Source organism: Rhododendron vialii, chromosome 12a, assembly GCF_030253575.1.
Source record: "Rhododendron vialii isolate Sample 1 chromosome 12a, ASM3025357v1".
Lineage (NCBI taxonomy): Eukaryota > Viridiplantae > Streptophyta > Magnoliopsida > Ericales > Ericaceae > Rhododendron > Rhododendron vialii.
The window spans coordinates 2,317,266-2,339,610 of NC_080568.1; the positions used below are offsets into that span (position 1 = coordinate 2,317,266).

Genomic DNA, 22,345 nt, shown 5'->3' on the forward strand with positions numbered 1-22,345 from the left:
ATTACGAATCTCCCAAAATAGGATATTAGGAATATCCGGGGGAGATGGTATTAATAGTCGAATCTCAACCCATACTCATTACAATCCCTTCTTATTATAAATTTCTTCTATCAATTCAATCTCATCATCTAATCACATATTAAACAAACATGATATTAATAATTTCATTATCTAATCACATTTCAAACAAATATATTCATTATTAATGCATTCTCATTATCAATCTCAATCATAATTCTATATTTTTACGAATTTAACGTGTTTATCACCATTATCAAATAGAGCGAGAGTGTAACTAGACTTATCGATTGGGACCCACCTCTCGTCACGAAGCATCTGTGGACTTTTGACAAGTACACCCTTCCAGATCCCCCCGTTTTCCACTGAAACCAAGGAACACCGGAGAAAACACTCACACGCCGAGGTCTCTCCTTCTCGGAGTTCAGTTCAGTCCCGTCCAGTCTAGTATATTTCCCGGCGAATAAAAATGTTGCCGCCGGAGCTCAACCCTCGCTCCTACCGCCCCTACATCTCCACCTCCGCCAGCGCCCCCTCCTTCCCCACCTCCTCCTCCCCTAACCCTAACCCTTACTCCGCCTTCTACGGCAGCGGCAGCGGCGGTATCGTTTCTCCCTCTCCTTCTTCTTCATCTAGATCTCTGAAAAACTCTAGATTCTCTCCGTCGTCGTTCGCGCACAACGCCCGAATCGCCCTCGCCCTCCTCCCCTGCGCCGCCGTCCTCCTCGACCTCGGCGGCGCCCCGGTCCTCGCCACCCTGACCCTAGGCCTCATGATCGCCTACATCCTCGACTCCCTCAACCTCCACAAGTCCGCTCCGTTCATCGCCGTCTGGTTCTCTCTCCTCTCCGCTCAAATCGCCTTCTTCTTCACCTCCTCTCTCCTCTCCTCCGCCTCCTTCAACTCCCTCCCTCTCTCTCTCCTCGCCTCCTTCTTCTGCGCCCACACCAACTTCCTCATCGGCGTCTGGGCCTCCCTCCAGTTCAAGTGGATCCAAATCGAGTACCCTCACATAACCCTGACCCTAGAACGCCTCCTCTTCGCCTGCGCCCCCCTCAACGCCTCCGTCCTCTTCACCTTTTCCACAATCTCCGCCCTCGGCATGGCCCACGCCTCGTACTACTTCATGTTGTTTTCTTGTATTCTCTATTGGCTGTTTTCGATTCCTCGCATCTCGTCGTTTAAGTTGAAGAAAGAAGTGAGTTACCACGGTGGAGAGGTGCCTGATGATAACCTAATTTTAACCCAGCTCGAAAGCTGTGTGCATACGTTGAGCTTGTTGCACTTGCCTTTACTGTTTCACATTGCGTCGAATTATTCGACTATGTTTTCGTCTGCTGCGTCCATTTGTGATTTGTTTCTGTTGTTTTTTATACCGTTTTTGGTGCTGCTGTATGCGTCGACAAGAGGGGCATTGTGGTGGGTTACGAAGAACGAGAACAATCTGCGGAGCATACGGGTGGTGAATGGTGCGGTCGCTTTGGTGGTTGTAGTGATGTGCTTGGAGGTTAGGGTGGTTTTTCATTCGTTTGGGAGGTACATTCAGGTGCCACCGCCATTGAGTTATCTGCTTGTGACTGTTACAATGCTTGGAGGGGCGGCTGCAGCCGGTGCTTATGCCCTTGGCATGATTGCTGATGCTTTCAGCTCAGTGGCTTTCACAGTTTTAGCTGTTTTAGTCAGTGCTGCTGGTGCAATTGTTGTGGGATTTCCTATATTGGTATGCATCTAAAGTTCTCTATGTTGTTCCGTTACATATCCATATAAAAGCATGTGTTACATAGCCATCTAAATGCATAGGTACTGCAGTCTCTTATTCAAGTTAATATGCAATAGTTTCATTCATTCACCTGGATAAAATTTGAAATTCGTCAATTTATTTAAGCAATACCAGCTCCTTAAAAGTATGCTTTAGTGTTTGGAGGCTTGGAGCCAATTGATTCCTTGAATTCATTTTGGTTCATTTTGGGCAACTGAAGTCCTTAGGGTTTATGACAAGCATCTTTCTTTCTAGATTTGGAAATAATTTGAGCTGAAGAGAGCATCAACGAGGAGGTGACCTTTTGTCTATGAAATGCTGGCCGACTACTTCAACTGCCCTTTGGCCATTGAAAGGCTAGCAAAAGGGAAATACGTTGAGTCACTAGTATTGAATTGCTAAGGCAGTTGATAAAAGACTTGGAGTGCAATGCAAGTACCAATCAGGCGATTAGCCATTAACAAACTAATGCTAATCGACACCCAACAGACATACAACTTGAAACATAACATGTCACAAGCAAATAATAGACCCAAGCATACAATAGAAGAGACACATGATATTTTGAAGTGGAAGAAAACCAGGGGACTCCAGAGAATGACACTATAAATGAGCAATTTCGAAAGGTTCTTGAATCCTATCAATCCACACTCTAAGACTGAAGTTGCCCTTGTCAAATCCGCGGACATTGCTCCCTTGTGCTTGTACCTGCCAAGTTGTATCCATGACCTTGACCCACGCCTCCGCTATGTACAGTAGGATTTCAATCGTGTCGCCTCAAATCCTCAGCACAACCCAAGCGTCTGATTCTGCAATAGAACTTTACCTCGAATGGCAGAAGCTTAAATCAACCTGTGGAGATCTCCATGTACAGTACAATAAAGGATTCTCTATTTTGGCTCCCTCTAGGATGATCCCTGCATTATCACATTCTAGGTCTGCCATCAATTTTTTTGGGCTTAAACACGAAGAATTGACTTGCATGAGTTGGTACAATGACCCCACTTTTGCTTGAGCTTCCTTTTGTTTTGCTCCGGACTTCTGCAACGCAGACTTATAGCTACAAACATGAATCTCTTGCTGGAGTTGGCTAGGAAACAATGTGAGATGAGGACCAAAGCTTTTTTTTTTTTTAAAGTCACATCACCTTTTTTTGGCTTCAAATGAAACCAATTCTCCACTTAACTGTCATAACAAAAGAACTAAGTGGAATTCAGAGAACCCATTTTCCACGCAAGATTCTTGTTTCCTTCCTCCCAGTATTAAACATATCCTTCACCTATACTGAGGCAGCCAATCAATAGTGTCAGCTGCATCGTACAGAACTGTATCCTGTGGCCATGTAGTTTGGTTGGATGCTTAGTGTCCAAGTAGTTAATTTAAAGAAAAGCACCTCATTAACTGTGGTAAAGCTACCCCATTGTTGCCTAAAGGTCATGGGTTCAAGTCTCAGAAACAGCCTCTCCCCTTGCACAGGGGTGTGGATGCATATATCAACCATTCTCTTGACCCTTCCTATTCGGGAGTCGTGCATTGGGTACACCCACCGCATAAATTGCATTTGTTCACTAACTGTCCCAAAAAGTATAGATAGTTGAGAAATAGGACCAACTATCTCAACCAAACTATCCATTTGGTCGACTGAAATGTTATGAAGCGTGGAATTTAAATATCTTGTCTTCATTTGTGGATGTTTTGTTGCTGCATGTCAGGTTTTTCCCCTGGAATGGTGTGTTGGGGGCATTGAATATCACTTCAATTTTTTAGCTTTTAGTGTGGAAAGCACCCTTCCATGAATGAATTTTGCTGCAACAAGTCAAGTGAAGTCTGATGGAGTGATAATAGTATGAAATCTTCCGATTGGTTTAAGAACTTAGATTTGAGGAGTGTCACATTTTAGACCCAAAAGAAGGTACTATTCATAGCCTGAAGAGTTAGTGCACTTTAAGTTTTGGATCAAATAGAAGAGTCAAGGAATGAGAGCCAAGTATGTGCACTCTATATAGAAATGTGAACTATATGAGACTATGCACTAGCCTCCACAAGGGTCGGGTTGAAGACCAAGTCAAAATCCAGATGTGCATCCTAGCTCTTAGGTCGTTTGCTTCTGCCCTCTCCCATCTCGAAACCTAGTAATTCAATCGTGTTTCTTGCTTTTATATTGGATTTTCCATGACTAAGTAAACATATGGCAAGCTGCAAGTTGAAAGAACTAGCCCTAAATAATTAGGCTGACAGCGGTAAAAGAGACACACTATAGTTGGACAGGGAAGAACTTGGAAACATCTACAGGGAGAAAGAAGATATTCTCGGGTATTGTCTTTGTCATCCTCTTTTTTGTTATGTATACAGTCCGAAGGCCGAGACAGGTGCAGTGACTGCCTTACAGCACTACTGATAATCGACGACTTATCCAGCAAATAATGGATGAGGTGGAAGATAGAAGCGGCCCCCACATATGCCATTCCTTCTTCCTGATTATATCCAGTTGGGAAAGTTTTCGGAAGTCGGATGCAAAAGTCTTTTTCTAGTTGTCCTCTTTTTAGCTCTTCGACTAGAGCCTAGACTTTAGAGAGAAGATAGGGGAGTACCTTGACTTGCCTGCGTTGCTTTTAACTATAATGTTATTCACACTAATGCCAAAAGCTGAAAGCGAAGACTCACAGCTTGAAGAGCGGATAAGCATAGGAAGACAGGCACTTACATGACCACCCAAATCCCATGGAAGAGCCTTCTGCTCGTATCAAACTGGCCATCTAATCGATTTGGATTAGCTTCTCGAACTCCTTGAGTCCAATAAGCAGGATTTAATACGAGAAATGAATATTGTTGCCTTACTTGATCGTAATTACTTATAGCTTCGTTGTTCGTAGACAAAGCGGATTCGGAATTGTCAAGCGATTCAATGTATGCACTTTCTTTATTCACTATCAAATTGAAATTTAGTGGAATTGTCAAGTGCATGATCCACCCTAGATCTACCACATATGAATAGAACATAATTTGTCAAAGTACAATACTTGGGTTGTTAAGTACATAGTACTTGTGGAAACAAGTAATATTGACTTTTAAGCACACTGTAAGATTATTCCGGAAATAATCAAAATTTGTTGGTTTCAGAATTGGAGATTGAGATCTGTATGATTCAATTTTATATTTTGCCTTTTCACTATGAATTTGGATGTGTTTAGAATGAAGTTCTGGTCATTTTATTTTGCAGTTCCTTCCACTCCCTTCAGTTGCTGGATTCTATTTGGCTCGTTTCTTTACAAAGAAGAGTCTGCCATCATACTTTGCCTTTGTTGTTCTTGGTAGCTTGATGGTCATGTGGTTCGTGCTGCATAATTTCTGGGATCTCAACATCTGGATGGCAGGCATGTCTTTAAAATCCTTCTGTAAGCTCATAGTTGCTAGTGTTATCTTGGCAATGGCTGTCCCTGGTTTAGCCCTTCTTCCTCCAAACCTTCATTTCTTGGCCGAGTTTGGTTTGATCAGCCATGCACTGCTGCTATGCTACATTGAGAATCGCTTCTATAATTACTCAAATGTTTACTATTATGGGTCGGATGATGAGGTAATGTATCCTAGCTACATGGTTGCCCTGACTACTTTTGTGGGTTTGGCTCTGGTGAGGAGACTTAGTGCGGATCGCCGAATTGGACCAAAGGCAGTATGGATTCTGATTTGCCTGTATTCCTCGAAGGTGACAATGATGTTTATCGCATCAAAGGCTGCTTTATGGGCTTCTGCTGTGCTTTTGTTAGCTGTTTCTCCTCCGTTGCTTCTCTACAAGTAAATATTAGTGTTTTCATCTCAGTTATGGCCTATCTTTGCATACTTATTATTGTTTAGATGACATCAGAAATGCGACTTCCTCATTAAAATTTCAGGGACAAGTCAAGAGTAGCCTCAAAGATGAAACCTTGGCAAGGCTATGCACATGCTGGTGTTGTTGCTTTAGCAGTCTGGTTTTGTCGTGAAGCAATTTTTGAAGCTCTCCAGTGGTGGAATGGGAGACCCCCATCTGATGGTTTACTTTTGGGTTCCTGTATTCTTCTGATTGGATTGGCTTGTATACCAATAGTGGCTCTCCACTTTTCTCATGTCATGGTACTATTTTGGCATTTCTTTGTGTTATGTTCTGCAATTTTTTCCAGCAATTATATAAATCCTCCATCCTCCTATTGGTGATATTTAGATAATTGCAAAAGTAATTGAAACAATCCAACAATTTTTTACCTGGTTGACTGCTGGTGTTTGTGCATTTTCTAGTTTTTATGTTTCCTGCTCTGCATTAATGTGCATAGGGGATTGATTAAGTGATTATGACATCAATTTGAGGAGTAAAACAACATCTCTGGTGTGAAGTACTTAGAATTAACACAGAAATCTGGAAACTCACAGTTTTAACATTATGAAACGCAGAGCATGTGTACTTACCGTCTTAACCGTTTGCATTTGCTGCACAACTTTTCGAATTATCTCTCATCTACTGCTGAGAAGTTGTATATTTGTTTGGGTATAGAGGAATGTTCATAACTAGGCATAATGTTCTTCTCTTTGGAATCATGTGGGTGTTTTTTCTTGGTACTTGACCAACTTGTATAGTAGTTGATACTTGTTTTATGCTAAATACATTTTCTCCTTTCTCTGTGCAGTCTGCTAAGAGATGTCTGGTTCTAATAATGGCGACAGGACTGCTGTTTATACTCTTGCAGCCCCCAATTCCCTTGTCATGGACTTATCACTCTGACCTAATCAAAGATGCTCGTCAATCCATGGATGATGTCTCCATATACGGCTTCATGACTTCAAAGCATACATGGCCATCGTGGCTACTTATCGCCGCAATCCTTCTCACTCTAGCAGCAGTAACCTCTGTCATCCCTATCAAGTATATCGTTGAGTTGAGGGCCTTTTACTCCATTTCCATGGGGATCGCTCTGGGGGTTTATATAGCTGCAGAATACTTCCCTCAGGCTGCTATATTGCACATCCTTATAGTCATAACCATGATCTGCACCTCTGTCTTTGTGGTCTTCACCCATTTGCCATCTGCCTCAAGCACAAAGCTCCTACCGTGGATGTTTGCTTTGCTTGTGGCTCTTTTTCCGGTGACTTATTTATTGGAAGGAGAGGTGAGGATCAAGAACATACTTGGAAATAGTGGAATCGGAGATGGTGAGATAGAAGGCAGCAAGCTGACCACTCTACTTGCCGTTGAGGGGGCAAGGACGTCTCTCCTCGGTTTATATGCAGCTATCTTTATGCTTGTTGCATTGGAGATTAAGTTTGAACTGACATCACTTATGCATGAAAAGGCTCATGAAAGGAGTGGAATTAGACACAGCCAATCCAGTCAAACCAGCTCCGGTACCTTCCCTCCAAGATTAAGGTTCGCACAGAAAAGGAGGGCCGCGTCTATGACTGCCTTCAGTATAAAGAGGATGGCGGCTGAGGGAGCCTGGATGCCGGCAGTTGGAAATGTTGCTACTATAATGTGCTTTGCCATATGCATAATCTTGAACATCAATCTCACCGGCGGCTCAAACCGTGCCATATTCTTCTTGGCCCCTATCTTGCTTCTTCTCAACCAGGACTCTGATTTTGTCGCTGGGTTTGGGGATAAGCAGAGGTATTTTCCAGTAACTGCAGTTATTTCATCATACTTGGTAGTGACTGCCTTTTATAGCATATGGGAAGACATCTGGCACGGGAACCCAGGGTGGGGTTTTGAAATTGGAGGGCCTGATTGGTTTTTTGCAGTTAAGAATGTAGCCCTTCTTGTCCTTACGTTCCCCAGTCATATCCTTTTTAACCGGTTTGTGTGGAGTTATACAAAGCAGACAGATTTGACGCCATTGCTCACTTTACCACTTAATTTTCCATCAGTCTTGATAACGGACGTGATCAAGATTAGGATATTGGGTCTTCTTGGAATCATATACTCCTTGGCTCAGTATTTGATTTCTAGACAGCAATATATCTCCGGGTTGAAGTTTATTTAATCGATGAGCATACTTTGTATGATAGGTTTTTTGCCAATTTTCAAGTGAGGTATCAAAGTTTGTTTGTTCTTACAACCATTTGGATTCGTCTGCAGTTAACCCCTTGTTCCTGAGATTTCCTTATTTGTTGGGTTAACCTTTCGTTATGACTCTTTGGGAAAAAAATAACCTTGCTTGAAATCAGTGGTCTTGGTAATTCCAGTTTGGGCCTGATTGTTTTAGTATTTGGTTGCGCGTCTTTTGTCTTGTTGACGACATTGAATCTGGGTGGAAAATTTCACTGCCTTGTTGAAGAGCAATCGTGAATCTGCGACAGACTTGTTCAATCTTGGGAACGCTTGTGTTCGTTGCAAGTCTCCTGCTTTTTTTGTTGTAAATCTCTCGCCTTCTGTCAGTGTACTTGTAGTTTTGCAGGTGTCTTGTTATGGCCAGTACATTTTTACACCTCTAGAAGCTCAGAGGCGAAAGCAGCCTTTTTGGTGTTCTATTCCTTAAAATGAAATCACTTGTGGTGTGTTGAACTTGCAAATTTTTTTTTTTTTTTGGGTACACTGGAAATGAAATAAACAAACTAAAAATGCTCAAAAGCCACACTCTACATGTCCGCCTCAAGCAGCGGAATGATCTCTTCTTGCAGAATGACATGCGAAACCATCTTGTCTTCTTGGTTGACACCTATATTGGCGAGTTGATCTACCACTTCGTTGAACTTGAAATTTGAAGGTAAACAATGTCGGTTTTACCACTGAAAAGATCTTAGAAACGAAACGAAGCGGCCAAAGAGAGGAGAAGTATATTTTGTTCAATATTCACTCTGCTTCCCTCTTGTGACATTCAATTTTTTCTGGCATTCAACCACTATGGGAATATAGCTATAGATCACATGTGCAGCCGTGTCCATTTCATTGTCCGTCTCGGTAATCACTGGTTCGAATTTAAAAAAAAAAACTCTTCCATTCTATTAAAGAATTCTTTTAAAATCTAAACCATTTAGAATACTTTTGAACGATGAAATTGAGGCGCTGTTGCACGCTGCTGTGATTTGCTCACAGCAGCCCCCACTTCCGGGTGAAAATCGGGTCGCAACATAGAGGTACCAGGATGCTCAATAATTAATCACAATGAACCATTTTTGTTTGAGTATCTTTTTTTTTTCTTTTTTTGGAAATTCTTTGAGTATCTTTTCTTAAAGATGTTATTTGTGAATCGTAAGCTTCACATGAATATGCAATTATAGAGAATGGAAGCAACAACCACCCAATAATTTACCCCAACATCTACAAGTGCTAACAAAGAGAGAGGAAGTAAGCACTCACAAGTAAGGCGACCTTAGCTTCGGTCTTCAGTCCCGACTTAAATGCGGTGGAGTTTCATGCAGATAGTGGTGGGATGACTGATGTGATGAGACAATCCTCGCGGATGGACGTAACAGGTGTCATACTTGCACTTTCATTTTATTTTCCGGAAAAAAATGAAAAGGGAATGGAAGAGGAAGTCAGTCCCCGCAGTGTAAACCAACCGACGAGACCGAACAATTTCCTTTAGGGTGCTGTTAAATACAATTGCGAATTTGCTACATGTAGCCGATTCATAAAAGGAAATTTTTGAATTCCTTCTTATGAAATGGCTACATATAACAAATTCGCAATTGCAAATAGCCGGACCCTTTCCTTTAAAGCTGCCCCCCACCCATCTCACCAAATCCATATTAATTTCTTCTTTATGGCTTGTCGGCAGCCCCCCTTCCCATAATGGGACTGCACAGTGCAGTTTGTCCGGATACCAATTTGTACGGAGTTTATTTTTGTAATTAGAACCGTTCATGTCGTAGAGTTCGTCGAAAACTATTTTAAGCATGTCAAAAATCATACTTCCTTAGTCCCAAAATTGATGACAAATTTTAAAATTTGTGTCATTTTTCATTGCTTATATCTTTCAATTTATACTAATATTTTTCATGAATTTGAAAACTTTGTATTATAGAACTAATCGAGAACTATCAAATAAGATCCATATTGCATATTTTTTGAGATTCATGTTGAAAGATATAAGGAATTGAAATTGGCACAAATATCAAAAATTGTCATCCAAGTTGGGATAGAGGGAGTATTAATTAAACATTGTTTAATTCCTTATCAGATCACATTTATGTTTCTGAAAATGAATATAGTCACATTGGATCAAACCCATCAACATTATTTTAATAAAGCAAAAAGTCACTCCGATTAGATATTAATAAGTAGGGCATCTGATTAGCATGATTTTTGACGTGGCTAAAGTATTCGATGAACTCTACGATATGAACGGTTCCGATCATAAAAATAAACACTCTAAAAGCCGGTATCTGGTCAACTGCACGGTGACAAGCCAGAGAACATTATTTGTCTTTCGGAAAAAAGTAGTCATAATACAGACAGTTTAATTTCATAATTGGTCATGCAGCTATGGAGAAATTTTTAGGTGCAAATTGGTATAGTCCACATGGTAACTAGCAGTCCATTCAAGTCGTCTAAACGTGTTTTGGACGGCCTAGATCTGAGTAAAGAAAAAGAGGAGAAAGAGTGCTCGGATTTGGACCGTCCAAAACACGTTTGGATGGCTCGGATGAGCTCAGAATACCGCCTCGTGGTACTCAATTTGTACCAAAAACTCGAATATGTGATTTTTATATAAATAATTTGCTCAAATGAACCTATAAAAAATTAGAGCACGCAATATGGATGATAAATATTGAAAAAGGGTAGAACCACACGTCAAGAACTGCACATAGGATTGATAAACAAGCTGAATGAATTAAGTAGTGGGCAAACTTGATTTAAAAATTTACGAGTCTTTCAAATACCTCCAAAATATGTTTGTTAGGTGAGTTAATCTTAAACAAGCATTCACAAGCCGATTTGAAATAACCTAGAATGTTACTATTAGAGAGTACATAAGTTGAAGGAGTCAAGAAGCTAATCGGATGTCGGAGTGAGAAGATTTAATTACGCTTGATCGTAACAGTTCTTTTTTTTGTTCTTTTTCGGTGTTGTAATCTTGTTATATTGTAAAAACTAATCTGTCTCGAAATGATATCAAACAATATCCGATCAACCTAATTTTTAGTTTGACTAATCTTTGATCGGATATCGTTTGAATATTATCGGTTATCAAAATAAAGTCCCAAAAAAAGCTACACAGACAGGTCAACTGTACGTTCAACCCCTTTTCATGGTCCGGATTCCTTTAGATAAATTCAGCCAGGCAAAAATCCATCGATATTAGGAGTAGTATATTGTTTTTATGTTGACAAAAGGACTTTTTGGTTCCCTGTGACTCAATCCACCATCGGTTGGTTGTTCTCCCTTGTTCTATCTGGAGACTTCTCCCAAAATCAGACGACGGCAGTTTCTCCCTTCCCATTCCAAAATCACAGAAATTTATACAATTCTCCAGCAAACCCACTTTCAATTTGCTTCTTTTTAGCCTCGGCTAACAGAGTATGCAATCTTAAACTCTTAATTTCAAAGAAACCCTGCGATTCTGCACCCCAATGATATGATCTTAATCTTTTTGTAATGGGTTTCTTTTCTTTCCTTGTTTCCTGTTCATATTGTTGTTGCAGGATTCAATCTTACTTTTCCTGTGAGCTGCTCTGAATACTTCAAGATAAGGACTTTTTGTAGGGTTGAATTACTGGTGGCTACATTGTGTTCTTAGTAAAGAGTCGTTCCCTTCCTTCTTTATTGGTTTAGATACCTAGCGAAAAGGGGAAAAAAGAAAGATTTTTTTTGGGGTTTTAGCAGTTGAGAGATATGGGTTCTTTCTGCTGCTGTCCGTGTGATGATGATTATGAAGATTATCCAAGTAATTCAATCTACAGGCACTGCACATGCCTTAGATTCTTTTTCCACCAGCTGTTTTCTGGGGTAAGTATAGTAGTTTTCATCTTCTCTACCACTTTCATCCCCTTTATTAATTTATGGGTTTCTTTTTATTTGTTCGGTTCAATTCAGTTCATGGCTGCTGTAAACTACATGTTAGACTTCTGGCAATCAACTGCATAAATTCTCGCATTCAACATGTAATCAGGAAGATAGGGTGCTGCCTTGGCTGTTGGGATTTCCCAGCTGAGTTATGGCATATTTGTTGTGTGCAATAAAATTTGCCTATGGTGTTTCTATTTGTTTGTGAAGTATAGCAGATACTTGTCAAAATACTATGACGGTTGCACATGAGTGTTGTGATTACACTGTTGCCTCTCTGACTTTTACTCTGAATTGAGGAGAACATATGAGACAAACTGTCATAAAGATTTGGAACTGCTTTGCAGTTGACTCACAAAGTTCCATTTAATCAAGCTCAGACTTGTAAAATGCTGCAAGCCTCAAGTAGAAAATCCCGAAGTGCATTATCATACTATATACGCGTTATTGCTGTTCCGTAGGAGAACCCAAGTTTTTCTGCTGGTTTTCTGGTCTTTGTTGTGATTAAAAGTTAATACACTTGTGTAATTGTACTCATTTATAGGTTTGGGTAGTTCTATATATATGCGTCGATCCATAGTAACTTGTAACATGTAGGAGAGGAATAGGAGATTTCTCTACTGACAAGCTACAGGGAGAAATCTTTGTGGTTGGAAGAGATCATACTGAATATTGATGATATTCAACTTCCGTAGATGGCTAAAAATAATGAGCTTTCAGATGCGCTTTTTTGCCCACATTCTTGCAACTTTTTGTGACAGGCATTGATGCATCTAGCTGAAGGATCTTTGTGTATTAAAACTAACTCCGTCACTAGGGTGAGAAGTTTCAATTTTCTTATAGAGCTAATGGGGCATTAACATGTCTGATTGCTTCTGGTAACGATTTCCATGATGAGAGCTTCATTTCGCAAAGATCTTGTAATGAACCATCAATTTTTTTTTGGATAATGTCAGTGAAATGATTATTGCAGTTAGGGAAACTGTTTGTATTGAAAGGTTTCTGGTAATGATTTCCAATTTTCCATGATGAGAGCTTCATTTCGCAAAGATCTTGTAGGGAAAGTGTTTATGGATTGTATGTTGTAGAAAATCTATTTTGGCTGGTGCTTATGGGCCTTAAAATATTATTTTCCACTGGTAATGCCCCAAGCCGGCCAAGTACCTTGATTTTGGGGGTATTTACGGGCCGGTCTAGTTCCCACGGCCTCATTCCCTCCGACTCCCATCCAATTTGAAATTGCACCGCTAAGGATTGCCCGGATTTTTATGCGGAAAACACCCCCGCTGACGCGAAGCTAAACCGAATCTAACAGAAAATCTCTCTCTCTCTCTCTCTCCGCCTTCAAAAACTCCAACAAAGTCCATTCCTCCATGAAGATTCCACTCCACTTCTCCAAACCCTATCCTCTTGTCACCATGCCACCTTCGATCTACCCAAATCGGACCCCGAAATCAACCAAACTCCAACCGGTGACCTTCGAAACCCACAGATCTGCCTTTTTTGACCCTTACGCAGTTGAATCGAACCATAAATCTCCTGCGAAATATTATTTCGAACCTTGCTTTGTTACCACATGATTCAAGCCTATTCGGGACAGGATCTGTTCGTTTCTGCACTGATAAGAGTTTGAAATTGATCGATTTCAATGAGTTTCGACTTTGTTAAGCCTGTTTGAGCTCTCACGAGGGGGGAAAAAAAAAACTGAGCTCAGGTATTAGAAGTTCGTCATGCTATTTCTGAGCCCAGTCATTACCATACTGGAAGTGTACAGTTCAATTGTGTTAAGATTGTTTCGCTATGTCTCCTTTGTTGTAGAAATTCACAAGGTCAAAGCTAGTGAATTTCACTAGTTGTTTATGGTCATTTCTTAAAGAGTTGTTTTGTTGTGCTTAGAGAAATTTATGAGCTCAAAAGTTGATGAATTTAACGAGCTCGAAGCTATGAAATTCACCAGGTAGTTGTTGTGTTCTGAAATTCAGTAAAATTCATGAGCTTGAAACAAATAAAAATTCACTAGATAGTTGTATTTTGAATTCCAGTGAAATTCACAAGCTCGAAGCTAGTAAAATTCACTAGGGAATTTCACTAGTTGTTCATGGTTTTTTTGAAAGAGCTGATTCGTTTTGAGATCCAGTGAAATACACGAATTCAAAAGCTAGTGAAATTCAAGAGCGTGAAGTTATTGAATTTCACGAGCGTAGACTAGGTGGTTCTCACGTTAGCTAATTGTGTTTTGAGATCAAGTAAAATTCACGAATTCTGAAGCTAGTGAATTTCACGAGCTCTAGAATTAGGGAAATTTCAGAATTTCACGAGTTCATAGGTAATGAAATTCATGAGTTCGAAACTAATAAAATTCACTAATTTTTTGAAGTAGTGAAATTTCGCTGGAAAAAGTCAACGGTCGGAGTGGTTGCTGAATTTAGTGTAATTTGAGAAGCGGTGAATTTCACTATTTTTTTGTAGTGAAATTTCGCCGGAAAAAGTCACCGGCCAGAGTGGTCGCTGAATTTAGTGAAATTTGAGAGGTAGTGAATTTCACTAATTTTTTGAAGTAGTGAAATTTCGCCCAAAAAAGTCACCGGCCGGAGTGGTTGTTGGTCGGAAGTGGTTATGGGGTGGAGGTGGGAGGGAGTGATGAAAACTTTGAAAAGATGAAAAGTGTGAAATTATATTTAGTTAAGGGCAAAAGGGTAATATTCATATGAGGTTGTCCTTAGAAGTAAATAAAAATTGAGTTCATCCATAATGGGAATCAAATCTTGGTTTTCTAGACCCACAGGTAATTTTCTGTTGATTTTGATCCACAAGCCACACCACATGGCCCAAAATGCTTCACCCCAAGGTACTAGTAGTAGCTTACGTGGTTCGTTATGTACCTAGGATCACCCATGTAAACTCCCAATGTGGGATGGGGTATCACAATCTCCCCACCTTTATGGCCTCTCGCCCTTGCGAGGGGTTGAGCACTATAATCACAAGGTATTTCACAATTCTTTTTCCCAGTGACCAGAGTTACCATGATATTTCACGAGTCTTTTCCCCTGGTGGCCACATGCGTCATGAGCCTAGAGTTACAGGATATTTCACAAGTCTTTTCTCTGGCTGGAGCCAACTTGCTTGTGTACACAGGTTGCTCCTATGCCATTTGTAACACCCTAAGCAAACCACGGGCCAAGTACCTTGATTTTGATCCACAAGTCACACCACATGGCCCAAAATGCTTAAGCCCAAGGTACTAGTAGTAGCTTACGTGGTTCCTTATATACCCAGGATCACCCATGTAGACTTTCGATGTGGAACGGGGTATCACATCACTGCCCCTGCGTAATTCTTTTCACCTTGGTTCTTGAAATTCATGTCAAAGAAAGGGGACTGGTTACCTCTGTGATTAGGATAGTCTGATACATAGTATTCGAGTGAATGTTGCACTTGCTGCAAACCTGCACATTGTGACGTGGAGTTACGGAGAGATTAGGAGAGCCCTGGTAGAATAGAAATGTCAGCTATTGAGAAAATCCTGAGATACCGTCATTCTTGTTGCTTCTTTTAGTATAGGCTCATGACTCATCTCTAGTTGTAGGCATACGGACTGATGAGATACCGATGGGATATCCAAATGTATCTTGGTTTCTTGGTTTTATCTGGTGTTTGATGTCCTAGTTTGAAATTCTGTTCTTATGATAAGAGTACTCATACATGGCATTTTCTTCTATTTCTAATTTGATAAAGTCAGTAATATCTGCTTTTGAATTGATTCAACACACTTTTCTTTTCCCTTGCCTTAACTCTCATTCACTTGCAGAATAGTGCAATGTTTCAAAGAATCGAGGGAAGGTCGGCATCTTCATCATTTGAAGGAGCAACTTTGGCATCCTCGGGGATTGGCACAGCTCTACCAGATAGTTCCTTAAGTGATGCACACCAATCTATCTCTAGACCACTGCCTTATGACGCTGATCAGAGATACTCTCGTTTGCAACGCGATGGTTTGGTCTCTAGGCGTGATAAGCCAATGACTCATTTTCAAGAAGAATCACAGCCAATGAGAAGAAATATGAGTAGTTCTGGTATGGAGATATTGGGTTCTGGGAAGAGACGGAATGGAGTTGATTTTGATGAGGAGTTGAAACTTGGCCATTCAGGGTCCTCAGAGAAGGCATTAGCCACAAAAGTTGCACCTGGAGTACTTTATGTACAACCTTCTGGTGAAGAGGAAGATGTCTGCCCTACATGTCTTGATGGTACTTTACTACATCCTCATTCATACTTTAATAGCCTTTATTAACTTCTCTTGCTATTGCATTCAACATCCTTAGGATTCCTGGTGTATTTGTAGTCTTGCTACTATCATTGTTATTTAACTTGGTGCTGACTGTTGAGACTAAAAATTCATTTCCCTTCTACAGTCCTTAATGGTATTTTTATTTGGAATCGGTTAATGACCTCAAAACTGGCTCATTATACTGCAGAATATACTCTGGAAAACCCAAAAATCACGGCAAAGTGCTCACATCATTTTCACCTTGGTTGTATATACGAGTGGATGGAAAGAAGTGAAAGCTGTCCAATATGTGGCAAGGTATACACTACACAATTGCTCTTGTCAGCTTCTGTTTTGGAACTTTTTTGTTGCAAATTTTTTTTTGTTGCTTGTTTGTGTGATATTGTGTCAGTTTATGTGGATTAGCCGTGGATAATGACTTCTACTTTCACTTGGGCTCCCCAAACTTTTGCATGCAGATGAATGATGTCTCTTTGTTGCATGGATTAAGAGTTGTTTTTTGACCATCTTGTGGATTCCTGTGTTTGTTGTTGCTTGGGCCTTTTTCTTCTATCTGCCCTTGTTTTAGGCTTATCGGTGTTTATAGGGGTGGCATCCCCTTGATGCTCTTTTCTTTTGTAATACACTTGCTTATGACGTGTCTGATCTCTAGATATAGGTCCGCACCTGAGTCTATGTAACACAAAGGTAAACCTACTGGGGTGGTGGATGCTCAAAGGTGCATTGGAAAGGGTAGAAATTGTTGACAATGAGAACATGACTGGTTTTCGTTTTGTAATGTAAGTCGAGTAAATTAGCATTAGGACCAATGAAATCTAAGGCAGTACGAATATGAACCTTCAATTGGAAAGCAGAATGGTATCCTAATTGAATTTGAACTCTTAAATAAACTGAACTGTCGGATCTTCGTGACTTTTTAATATTAATGTCTTTGAATACCTATTATTGGGGGCTTTTTTCAATTGTTCAAGAGGTTAAGTTTGATGTGTCCAGTTTGTCTAAATTTTTGAAAACACAAATACATTTGTGCATGCACACACTTGGTGGTGATACCAAACCGAGCCTTATTTCCCAATCACTTGGGGTCGGCTACATAAAAAATGCTCCTTTTCCTAGTAATCTCAGAAACAAAGAGTGATTCAGTTAGCATCTTTTTTCCTCCTTTTTTGTTTCCTTTTTCGTCTTCTGCATGCATCCCAGGCTCGGGCTCTTTGTCTCTAAACTTTTCTTAGTTACAATAAGGCCTCGTTTGATACGTGTTATGGGTCGGGGGGAATGGTAGTGGTACGGATTGGGATTGGTTGTGAAGAGGGATTAATGGGGAAGTTGGTTGTTTGGTTGGAGATGGGGATTGTCATAACCATGTTTGTTTGGTTGAGTAGTGAGAGGGGATTAATGTGATAATGTGTGGATTGGGGTTAATGCGGCGGGCAAGATGCTTTTGGGACATCTTTTATGTAATACTCTTGAATTCTCTCCAGTTGCATGTTTTCAGTCAAACAAAAAGTGTACGCTTTGTTGTCTTTGTTCAAGACAATCCCGATAGGTCAATGTGCCCTGCAGATTTTTGTGACTGGAAATTGAGCTACTTCTTTGTTTCAGTTTTTTATTTTCTTCCAATGTTATATTTCCTGCTGATCAGTAACTCACCTCAAATTACTTTTACCTCTATCTTGGTGTCTCAGGAGATGGAATTTTTTGAAAGCCCTTGAAGTTTGCGAGGAGATTGATTGCAAAGAAAGAGAGCGAACTTACAGATAAGCCGAGACAATGTAAATAAGTTATGTCCATAACAGGCTTCCCCACAGGAAGCTGGTTGTTTTTACCCTCTTGCTTGTATTTTCGTGCAAGAGTCCTTACTCCACTCAGTGCCTATTTACTTTTCAACAATGAACTAGCATTTTAACACTTGAAGTGACAATTACATGAATTTGCGATTATACCAATAAAATGACCACGGATTATAGAGTTGTAATTCATCAAGATTTTAATCATGCAAGTGGATGCAATTAGGCATCGAGTATTACCACAAACACAGTAAATTTATTAATCGGACAAGAGAGAGAAATTCATAGGCATCAAGTATAACCACAAACGCATTGTTCATGTTTCAGACATGTCTCTTCTAAAACATAAAATGCATAACTTCCTAATACTATTAAACTGTTTACCGACTTGTTTGCTCATTTACTTGTCTCCTCCGTTTTTCTCTGTTTCCCCCTTCACTCTGTACTGATACCTGCTTGCCGTATACAGAAAAACGCAGAAGTTGATAAAACTAAGAACCGAAAGAACCCAATAGAAGTAATCAAACCTCCCAGTATTGATATTATGAGATAACCACGATTCTCTTCCGCCCTCATCGTCTCCCTTAGCAGTTATAGATTTCACAATGTTGTTCAATATAGTGGCGCCAAAGCACCCTAAACCGCCACCAACCGCAGCGTATGCAGTCCCCATGCTTCTCATGGCATCCGGGGCCTCCTCGTACAGAAACTCCAGTAATCCCACGAGGCAGAATACTTCTGCTATCCCGATTAGGCAATACTGGATTAAAAGCCAGTACGCACTTAAATCGGGCATAGCAGTTAGATAGCTATCCTCGAACCCATGGTGTATCGCATAATGTCTTCTGTGCCTCTCAAAAACCCCAGCCCAAGTCACTGACGCGATCGAAACTGCCAACCCAATCCCCATCCTCTGAAGCTGAGAGGCTCCATGGGGATGACCTGTGATGCGGCGGGCCAAAGGGACGAAGATCAGGTAGTACAGAGAGAGTACGAGTAATATGCTGAGGGCGGGAAAGACGGGCATGCACGTGACGGGTAGCTTGAGGTGGCCCATGTTTGTGTTCAGTGTGTATGCTTGTTGAACTGAGAGAGTCAAGTACTCTGTGAAGACTGCACTGAGGACTATTATGGAGGCTGCAATTGGAATGAGTCTTAGAAGTATCTTGACTTCTTCTACTTGTGTCACGGTGCAAAGCTGCCATGGGCTCGGATTGGCGCCGTGTTCGGTCAGTTTCAGGGCTGCTTTGTCTAAACATCTGCAAAAGGTAAAGGACACAAAATACAAATAATAAGGTGAAACATGAGTATACACCAGTATGATCCACTATATACATTGGAGCAGATTTGAGTGGAAGGAGATCCTTCATTGAAGGCTTAGATCTCCATTGCAGGCTACAGCTTGCCTAGTTTATATGTTTGTTTTTTCCGTTTTCTAAGACGGTATGCTAAGAAGCTCGGATGCCTTTAGGAGCGTGGCATGACACCAACACTCGTTGGACACTCCGGTGACTGTTTCAAGCTCTAGAACTATGTACTTTAGAGACATCGCGTTAGATGGTATGCCACAGGTATTTATGGATAAATGGACTGGCTTCTACTTAATGGTAAGAAAATCCTACTTAGATGTCATGTAGCATTTTTCAAATGAGTTATTGTATAAATGAGATACATTAATGGCTACAGAAAGCATTTATGGAACGTGTCCTCAGCGTGTCGTGTCATGCAATTTTTAAAAATTGCGGTCTCGGCGTGTCCGTGTCTGTGTTACTTAGACTATATGTATGCACCAGCCCCCTTAGCCTTACCTGAAATCATCAGTATGAGCTATCTTGCTGCTGCCTTTGATAGCAGAACTACTTCCCGGAACCTCATACAGTCTCGCCACTATCTCACTACCATTCAACGAAGCCTTTCTGTTCCGAAAGGCAGCAACCAAAACTTGTGCAACGCGAGTCAGAGGACTGCCCCCAGGTAGCCTGTGCCTATACAACGGAGTCCCAAGGTAGAAAACTGTGTTTGCCACACCCATCGCGATGCACAAAGCACCAAAAGCCGATCCCCATCCGTGTTGCATTTGAATATAGACTACTGCAGTGAAAGCCACAATTGCCCCTGTAGTTACGGAAAGATAGAACAAATTGAAAAACCTGTCTAGGTGAGACTGGTAGTCTCTACTCGTTTCGTCGAACTGGTCTGCTCCAAAAGCAGCTACGCAAGGTCTTATTCCCGCAGCTCCGAATCCAGTCAAGTAAAGAACCGTGTTGAGGTAAAGCATCTGCCACCGTTTTGCAGGCTCGCAGGTGCCTAGTAGCAGGGCAATTTTATCGCACTCGTCTTGTTTTGGCACGAAAATGTGCATTGTTGCGCATAAGGTTATTCCTGTCAAACCCTGCACAGAAGGAGAAATGAGATGACAACCATCTCTTGCCAGTGAACATGATCCAACAACACAGAAGAAAACGAAGTTGCACTATGGAAAATAGGTAAAACATTCAGAGAAATCTTACTGCAAGATATAGAGTGGTGGAAATTGCAATAGTCCAGTATCGACCTAGATATGCGTCGGCTAAAAAGCCACCAAGAACGGAAGAGGTCTGCGATATTCCCAGGAAGATGTTAACAGCGTTGGCTGAGGATGAGAAAGGCCGATGCATGACATAGAACATAAACGCCACCATGTTCACCGAAAGTCCAAAATAAGCCATTCTCTCAGCCATTTCAGTCCCTAGGACATGACAGAAGCAAGTAGTTTCACTAGTTAAACACAAAAACCAAGACACTTACATGTTTCATGTGTTGGGTTTGTGAAACTTGATTTCGTTTAGATTGTGCTTTGCTAACTCTACGGGGTTCGTTTCTGTAGGGCCCCCAAAACCTAGATAGGAGTGTTATGGTAATTATGGAAAAGAGAGTACATAATACATCGCGCAGCTGCTATGCATAGCAAAACATTTATTATATGATTTGACATCACCAATGACCGTAAGTGGCAAACATATAGCCCCAAAGTGACAAAACAAACCGAATCAGGCTTCACAAACCTAGGACTTCCAACGTACAAGAGAAGAAGGTAAAGAAATAGTAACACAGAGTTGAATTGTGGGAATTTACCAAAAATGAAGGCGGCGGCAAACCAACCACCAGTTTTGGAAAGGTCAGAACTAATAGGCTTCCCATGGAGATTAACCATCCGAGTCGTACCACTCTCAGCATGATTATAACCGTTGCTCTGCTTACCATTACCAGACTCAACAAGATGGAATCCAAGATTCTTTGTTTGGAGCAATTGCTTAGAAGAATTTCCCTCCAAATCAAATTCAAAACTTGTAGCCATAGGAACTGTTTCCGACTTGATGTCTCTGCTCGTACTCCCCATATCCCTCAACTTCTGTCCCCTGCAAAAAATTAAAGTACAAGATAAACGAATCTATAGACTAACAATCTCAAAAACTCAACGTGGGCAAACTACAGTTTCTTTTGGTTTTTCTTCTTTTCTTCCTTACTCGAGATGATTCTCGATCTTTGATTTTTGGACTTTCGTGGTTAATTCTCCACGAGTTTTTTTATTATTTCTCGAAAAAGAAGATGATCCTAATTAAGGACATACAAGCGAGCAAGAGAAGTCAGTTGTTGCCTGCCTGAGCTTAGATGTGTTCTTTGGTCAGAATGTTTTTGTAAATTTAAGGAGAACTTCACGAGAGCCAACTCAAATTACACCATAGATAAACCCACAATAGAAGGGTGTCTAAAAAGCTTAGAGAATGCAAAAAGTCCCTTCAGTGGGGAATAGTGAAGGACCACAGAAAGATGAGCTACGAGTGAGTGTAGGCGTGTAGCAGCAATGTCACGCAGACAAAAGTGCAGATCCGGGCAGAGATGAGTCTGGAACCGTTCAATGCAAGTGGGTCCCATAGACAGTTCAGGACCACAAAAAGATGAGCTACAAGTGTAGCAACAATGCTACACAGACAAAAGTGCAGATCCGGGCACAGATGAGTCTGGAACCGTTCAATGCACGTGGGTTCCAAAGACGGTTCAGGATACAACTATATACATAGTCCATTTCCTTCAATATTTTCCGTAGTTCAGAGCCGCAAATGCATTTACTTTGTGGAGTATGGAGGAGGTAATCTAATTGCAGTAGTTACAATTTGCCATTTGTTCAAAGCCATGCATCCTACGTTTTCGTGAGGTCCCAAGTTTAGCCCACTCTGGCTTTCTCAAATTGCTGGAGCCTTAAATAGGTTTAATAAAACGATTTTTCTCATTGAGAAAGAAAAGACAAAAAGGATTTTTATTTTGCTTTTCGCTTTTCTTCCCTTATTTGTTTTTGAAGCAAAGGGTAGGTTAGAAGGGTTTGCCTCCCCTCCAGTTTCTTCCCTCCGGTCTCCCCTCTAGTTAGCATTTAGTGGGCCCGACATAATCGGAACCGTTTATAATATAGATCTCGTCGATAATCGGAACCCCTTTTAGTGAACTTTACATTCGTTAAGGCATCTTACACTAGAGCCCTTATA

General features: G+C 40.9%; 3 protein-coding genes across 3 annotated transcripts; 2 read left to right on the top strand and 1 right to left on the bottom strand.

The window, feature by feature from the left end:
- Nucleotides 1-336: 336 nt before the first annotated feature.
- Nucleotides 337-8,111, top strand: LOC131311885 (uncharacterized). The gene is made up of 4 exons (XM_058339507.1): nt 337-1,738; nt 4,998-5,569; nt 5,668-5,887; nt 6,436-8,111. The coding sequence occupies exons 1-4, from the start codon at nt 488-490 to the stop codon at nt 7,783-7,785; spliced, it is 3,393 nt and encodes a 1,130-aa protein (XP_058195490.1). The 5' UTR covers nt 337-487; the 3' UTR covers nt 7,786-8,111.
- Nucleotides 8,112-10,990: 2,879 nt separating this feature from the next.
- On the top strand, nt 10,991-18,017 carry LOC131311890 (E3 ubiquitin-protein ligase At3g02290-like). The gene is made up of 5 exons (XM_058339516.1): nt 10,991-11,264; nt 11,390-11,693; nt 15,559-15,997; nt 16,226-16,335; nt 17,724-18,017. The coding sequence occupies exons 2-5, from the start codon at nt 11,580-11,582 to the stop codon at nt 17,748-17,750; spliced, it is 690 nt and encodes a 229-aa protein (XP_058195499.1). The 5' UTR covers nt 10,991-11,264; nt 11,390-11,579; the 3' UTR covers nt 17,751-18,017.
- Nucleotide 18,018: 1 nt separating this feature from the next.
- On the bottom strand, nt 18,019-22,301 carry LOC131311888 (protein NRT1/ PTR FAMILY 6.1-like). The gene is made up of 4 exons (XM_058339511.1): nt 20,940-22,301; nt 20,336-20,553; nt 19,634-20,217; nt 18,019-19,084 (listed from the first exon to the last, which is right to left on the bottom strand). The coding sequence occupies exons 1-4, from the start codon at nt 21,202-21,204 to the stop codon at nt 18,226-18,228; spliced, it is 1,926 nt and encodes a 641-aa protein (XP_058195494.1). The 5' UTR covers nt 21,205-22,301; the 3' UTR covers nt 18,019-18,225.
- Nucleotides 22,302-22,345: the final 44 nt, after the last annotated feature.

Bases quoted from the DNA above. Each gene is read 5' to 3' on its own strand.
- LOC131311885 (XM_058339507.1), top strand. From the start codon at position 488: ATGTTGCCGCCGGAGCTCAACCCTCGCTCCTACCGCCCCTACATCTCC. The intron at 5,570-5,667 runs GTAAATATTAGT...TTAAAATTTCAG, and splicing joins CCTCCGTTGCTTCTCTACAA to GGACAAGTCAAGAGTAGCCT. The intron at 5,888-6,435 runs GTACTATTTTGG...TTCTCTGTGCAG, and splicing joins TCCACTTTTCTCATGTCATG to TCTGCTAAGAGATGTCTGGT.
- LOC131311888 (XM_058339511.1), bottom strand. From the start codon at position 21,204: ATGGGGAGTACGAGCAGAGACATCAAGTCGGAAACAGTTCCTATGGCT. The intron at 20,554-20,939 runs GTAAATTCCCAC...GTCATGTCCTAG, and splicing joins TGCCGCCGCCTTCATTTTTG to GGACTGAAATGGCTGAGAGA. The intron at 19,085-19,633 runs GTAAGGCTAAGG...TACCTTTTGCAG, and splicing joins GCTCATACTGATGATTTCAG to ATGTTTAGACAAAGCAGCCC.
- LOC131311890 (XM_058339516.1), top strand. From the start codon at position 11,580: ATGGGTTCTTTCTGCTGCTGTCCGTGTGATGATGATTATGAAGATTAT. The intron at 11,694-15,558 runs GTAAGTATAGTA...ATTCACTTGCAG, and splicing joins TCCACCAGCTGTTTTCTGGG to AATAGTGCAATGTTTCAAAG. The intron at 16,336-17,723 runs GTATACACTACA...TTGGTGTCTCAG, and splicing joins GCTGTCCAATATGTGGCAAG to GAGATGGAATTTTTTGAAAG.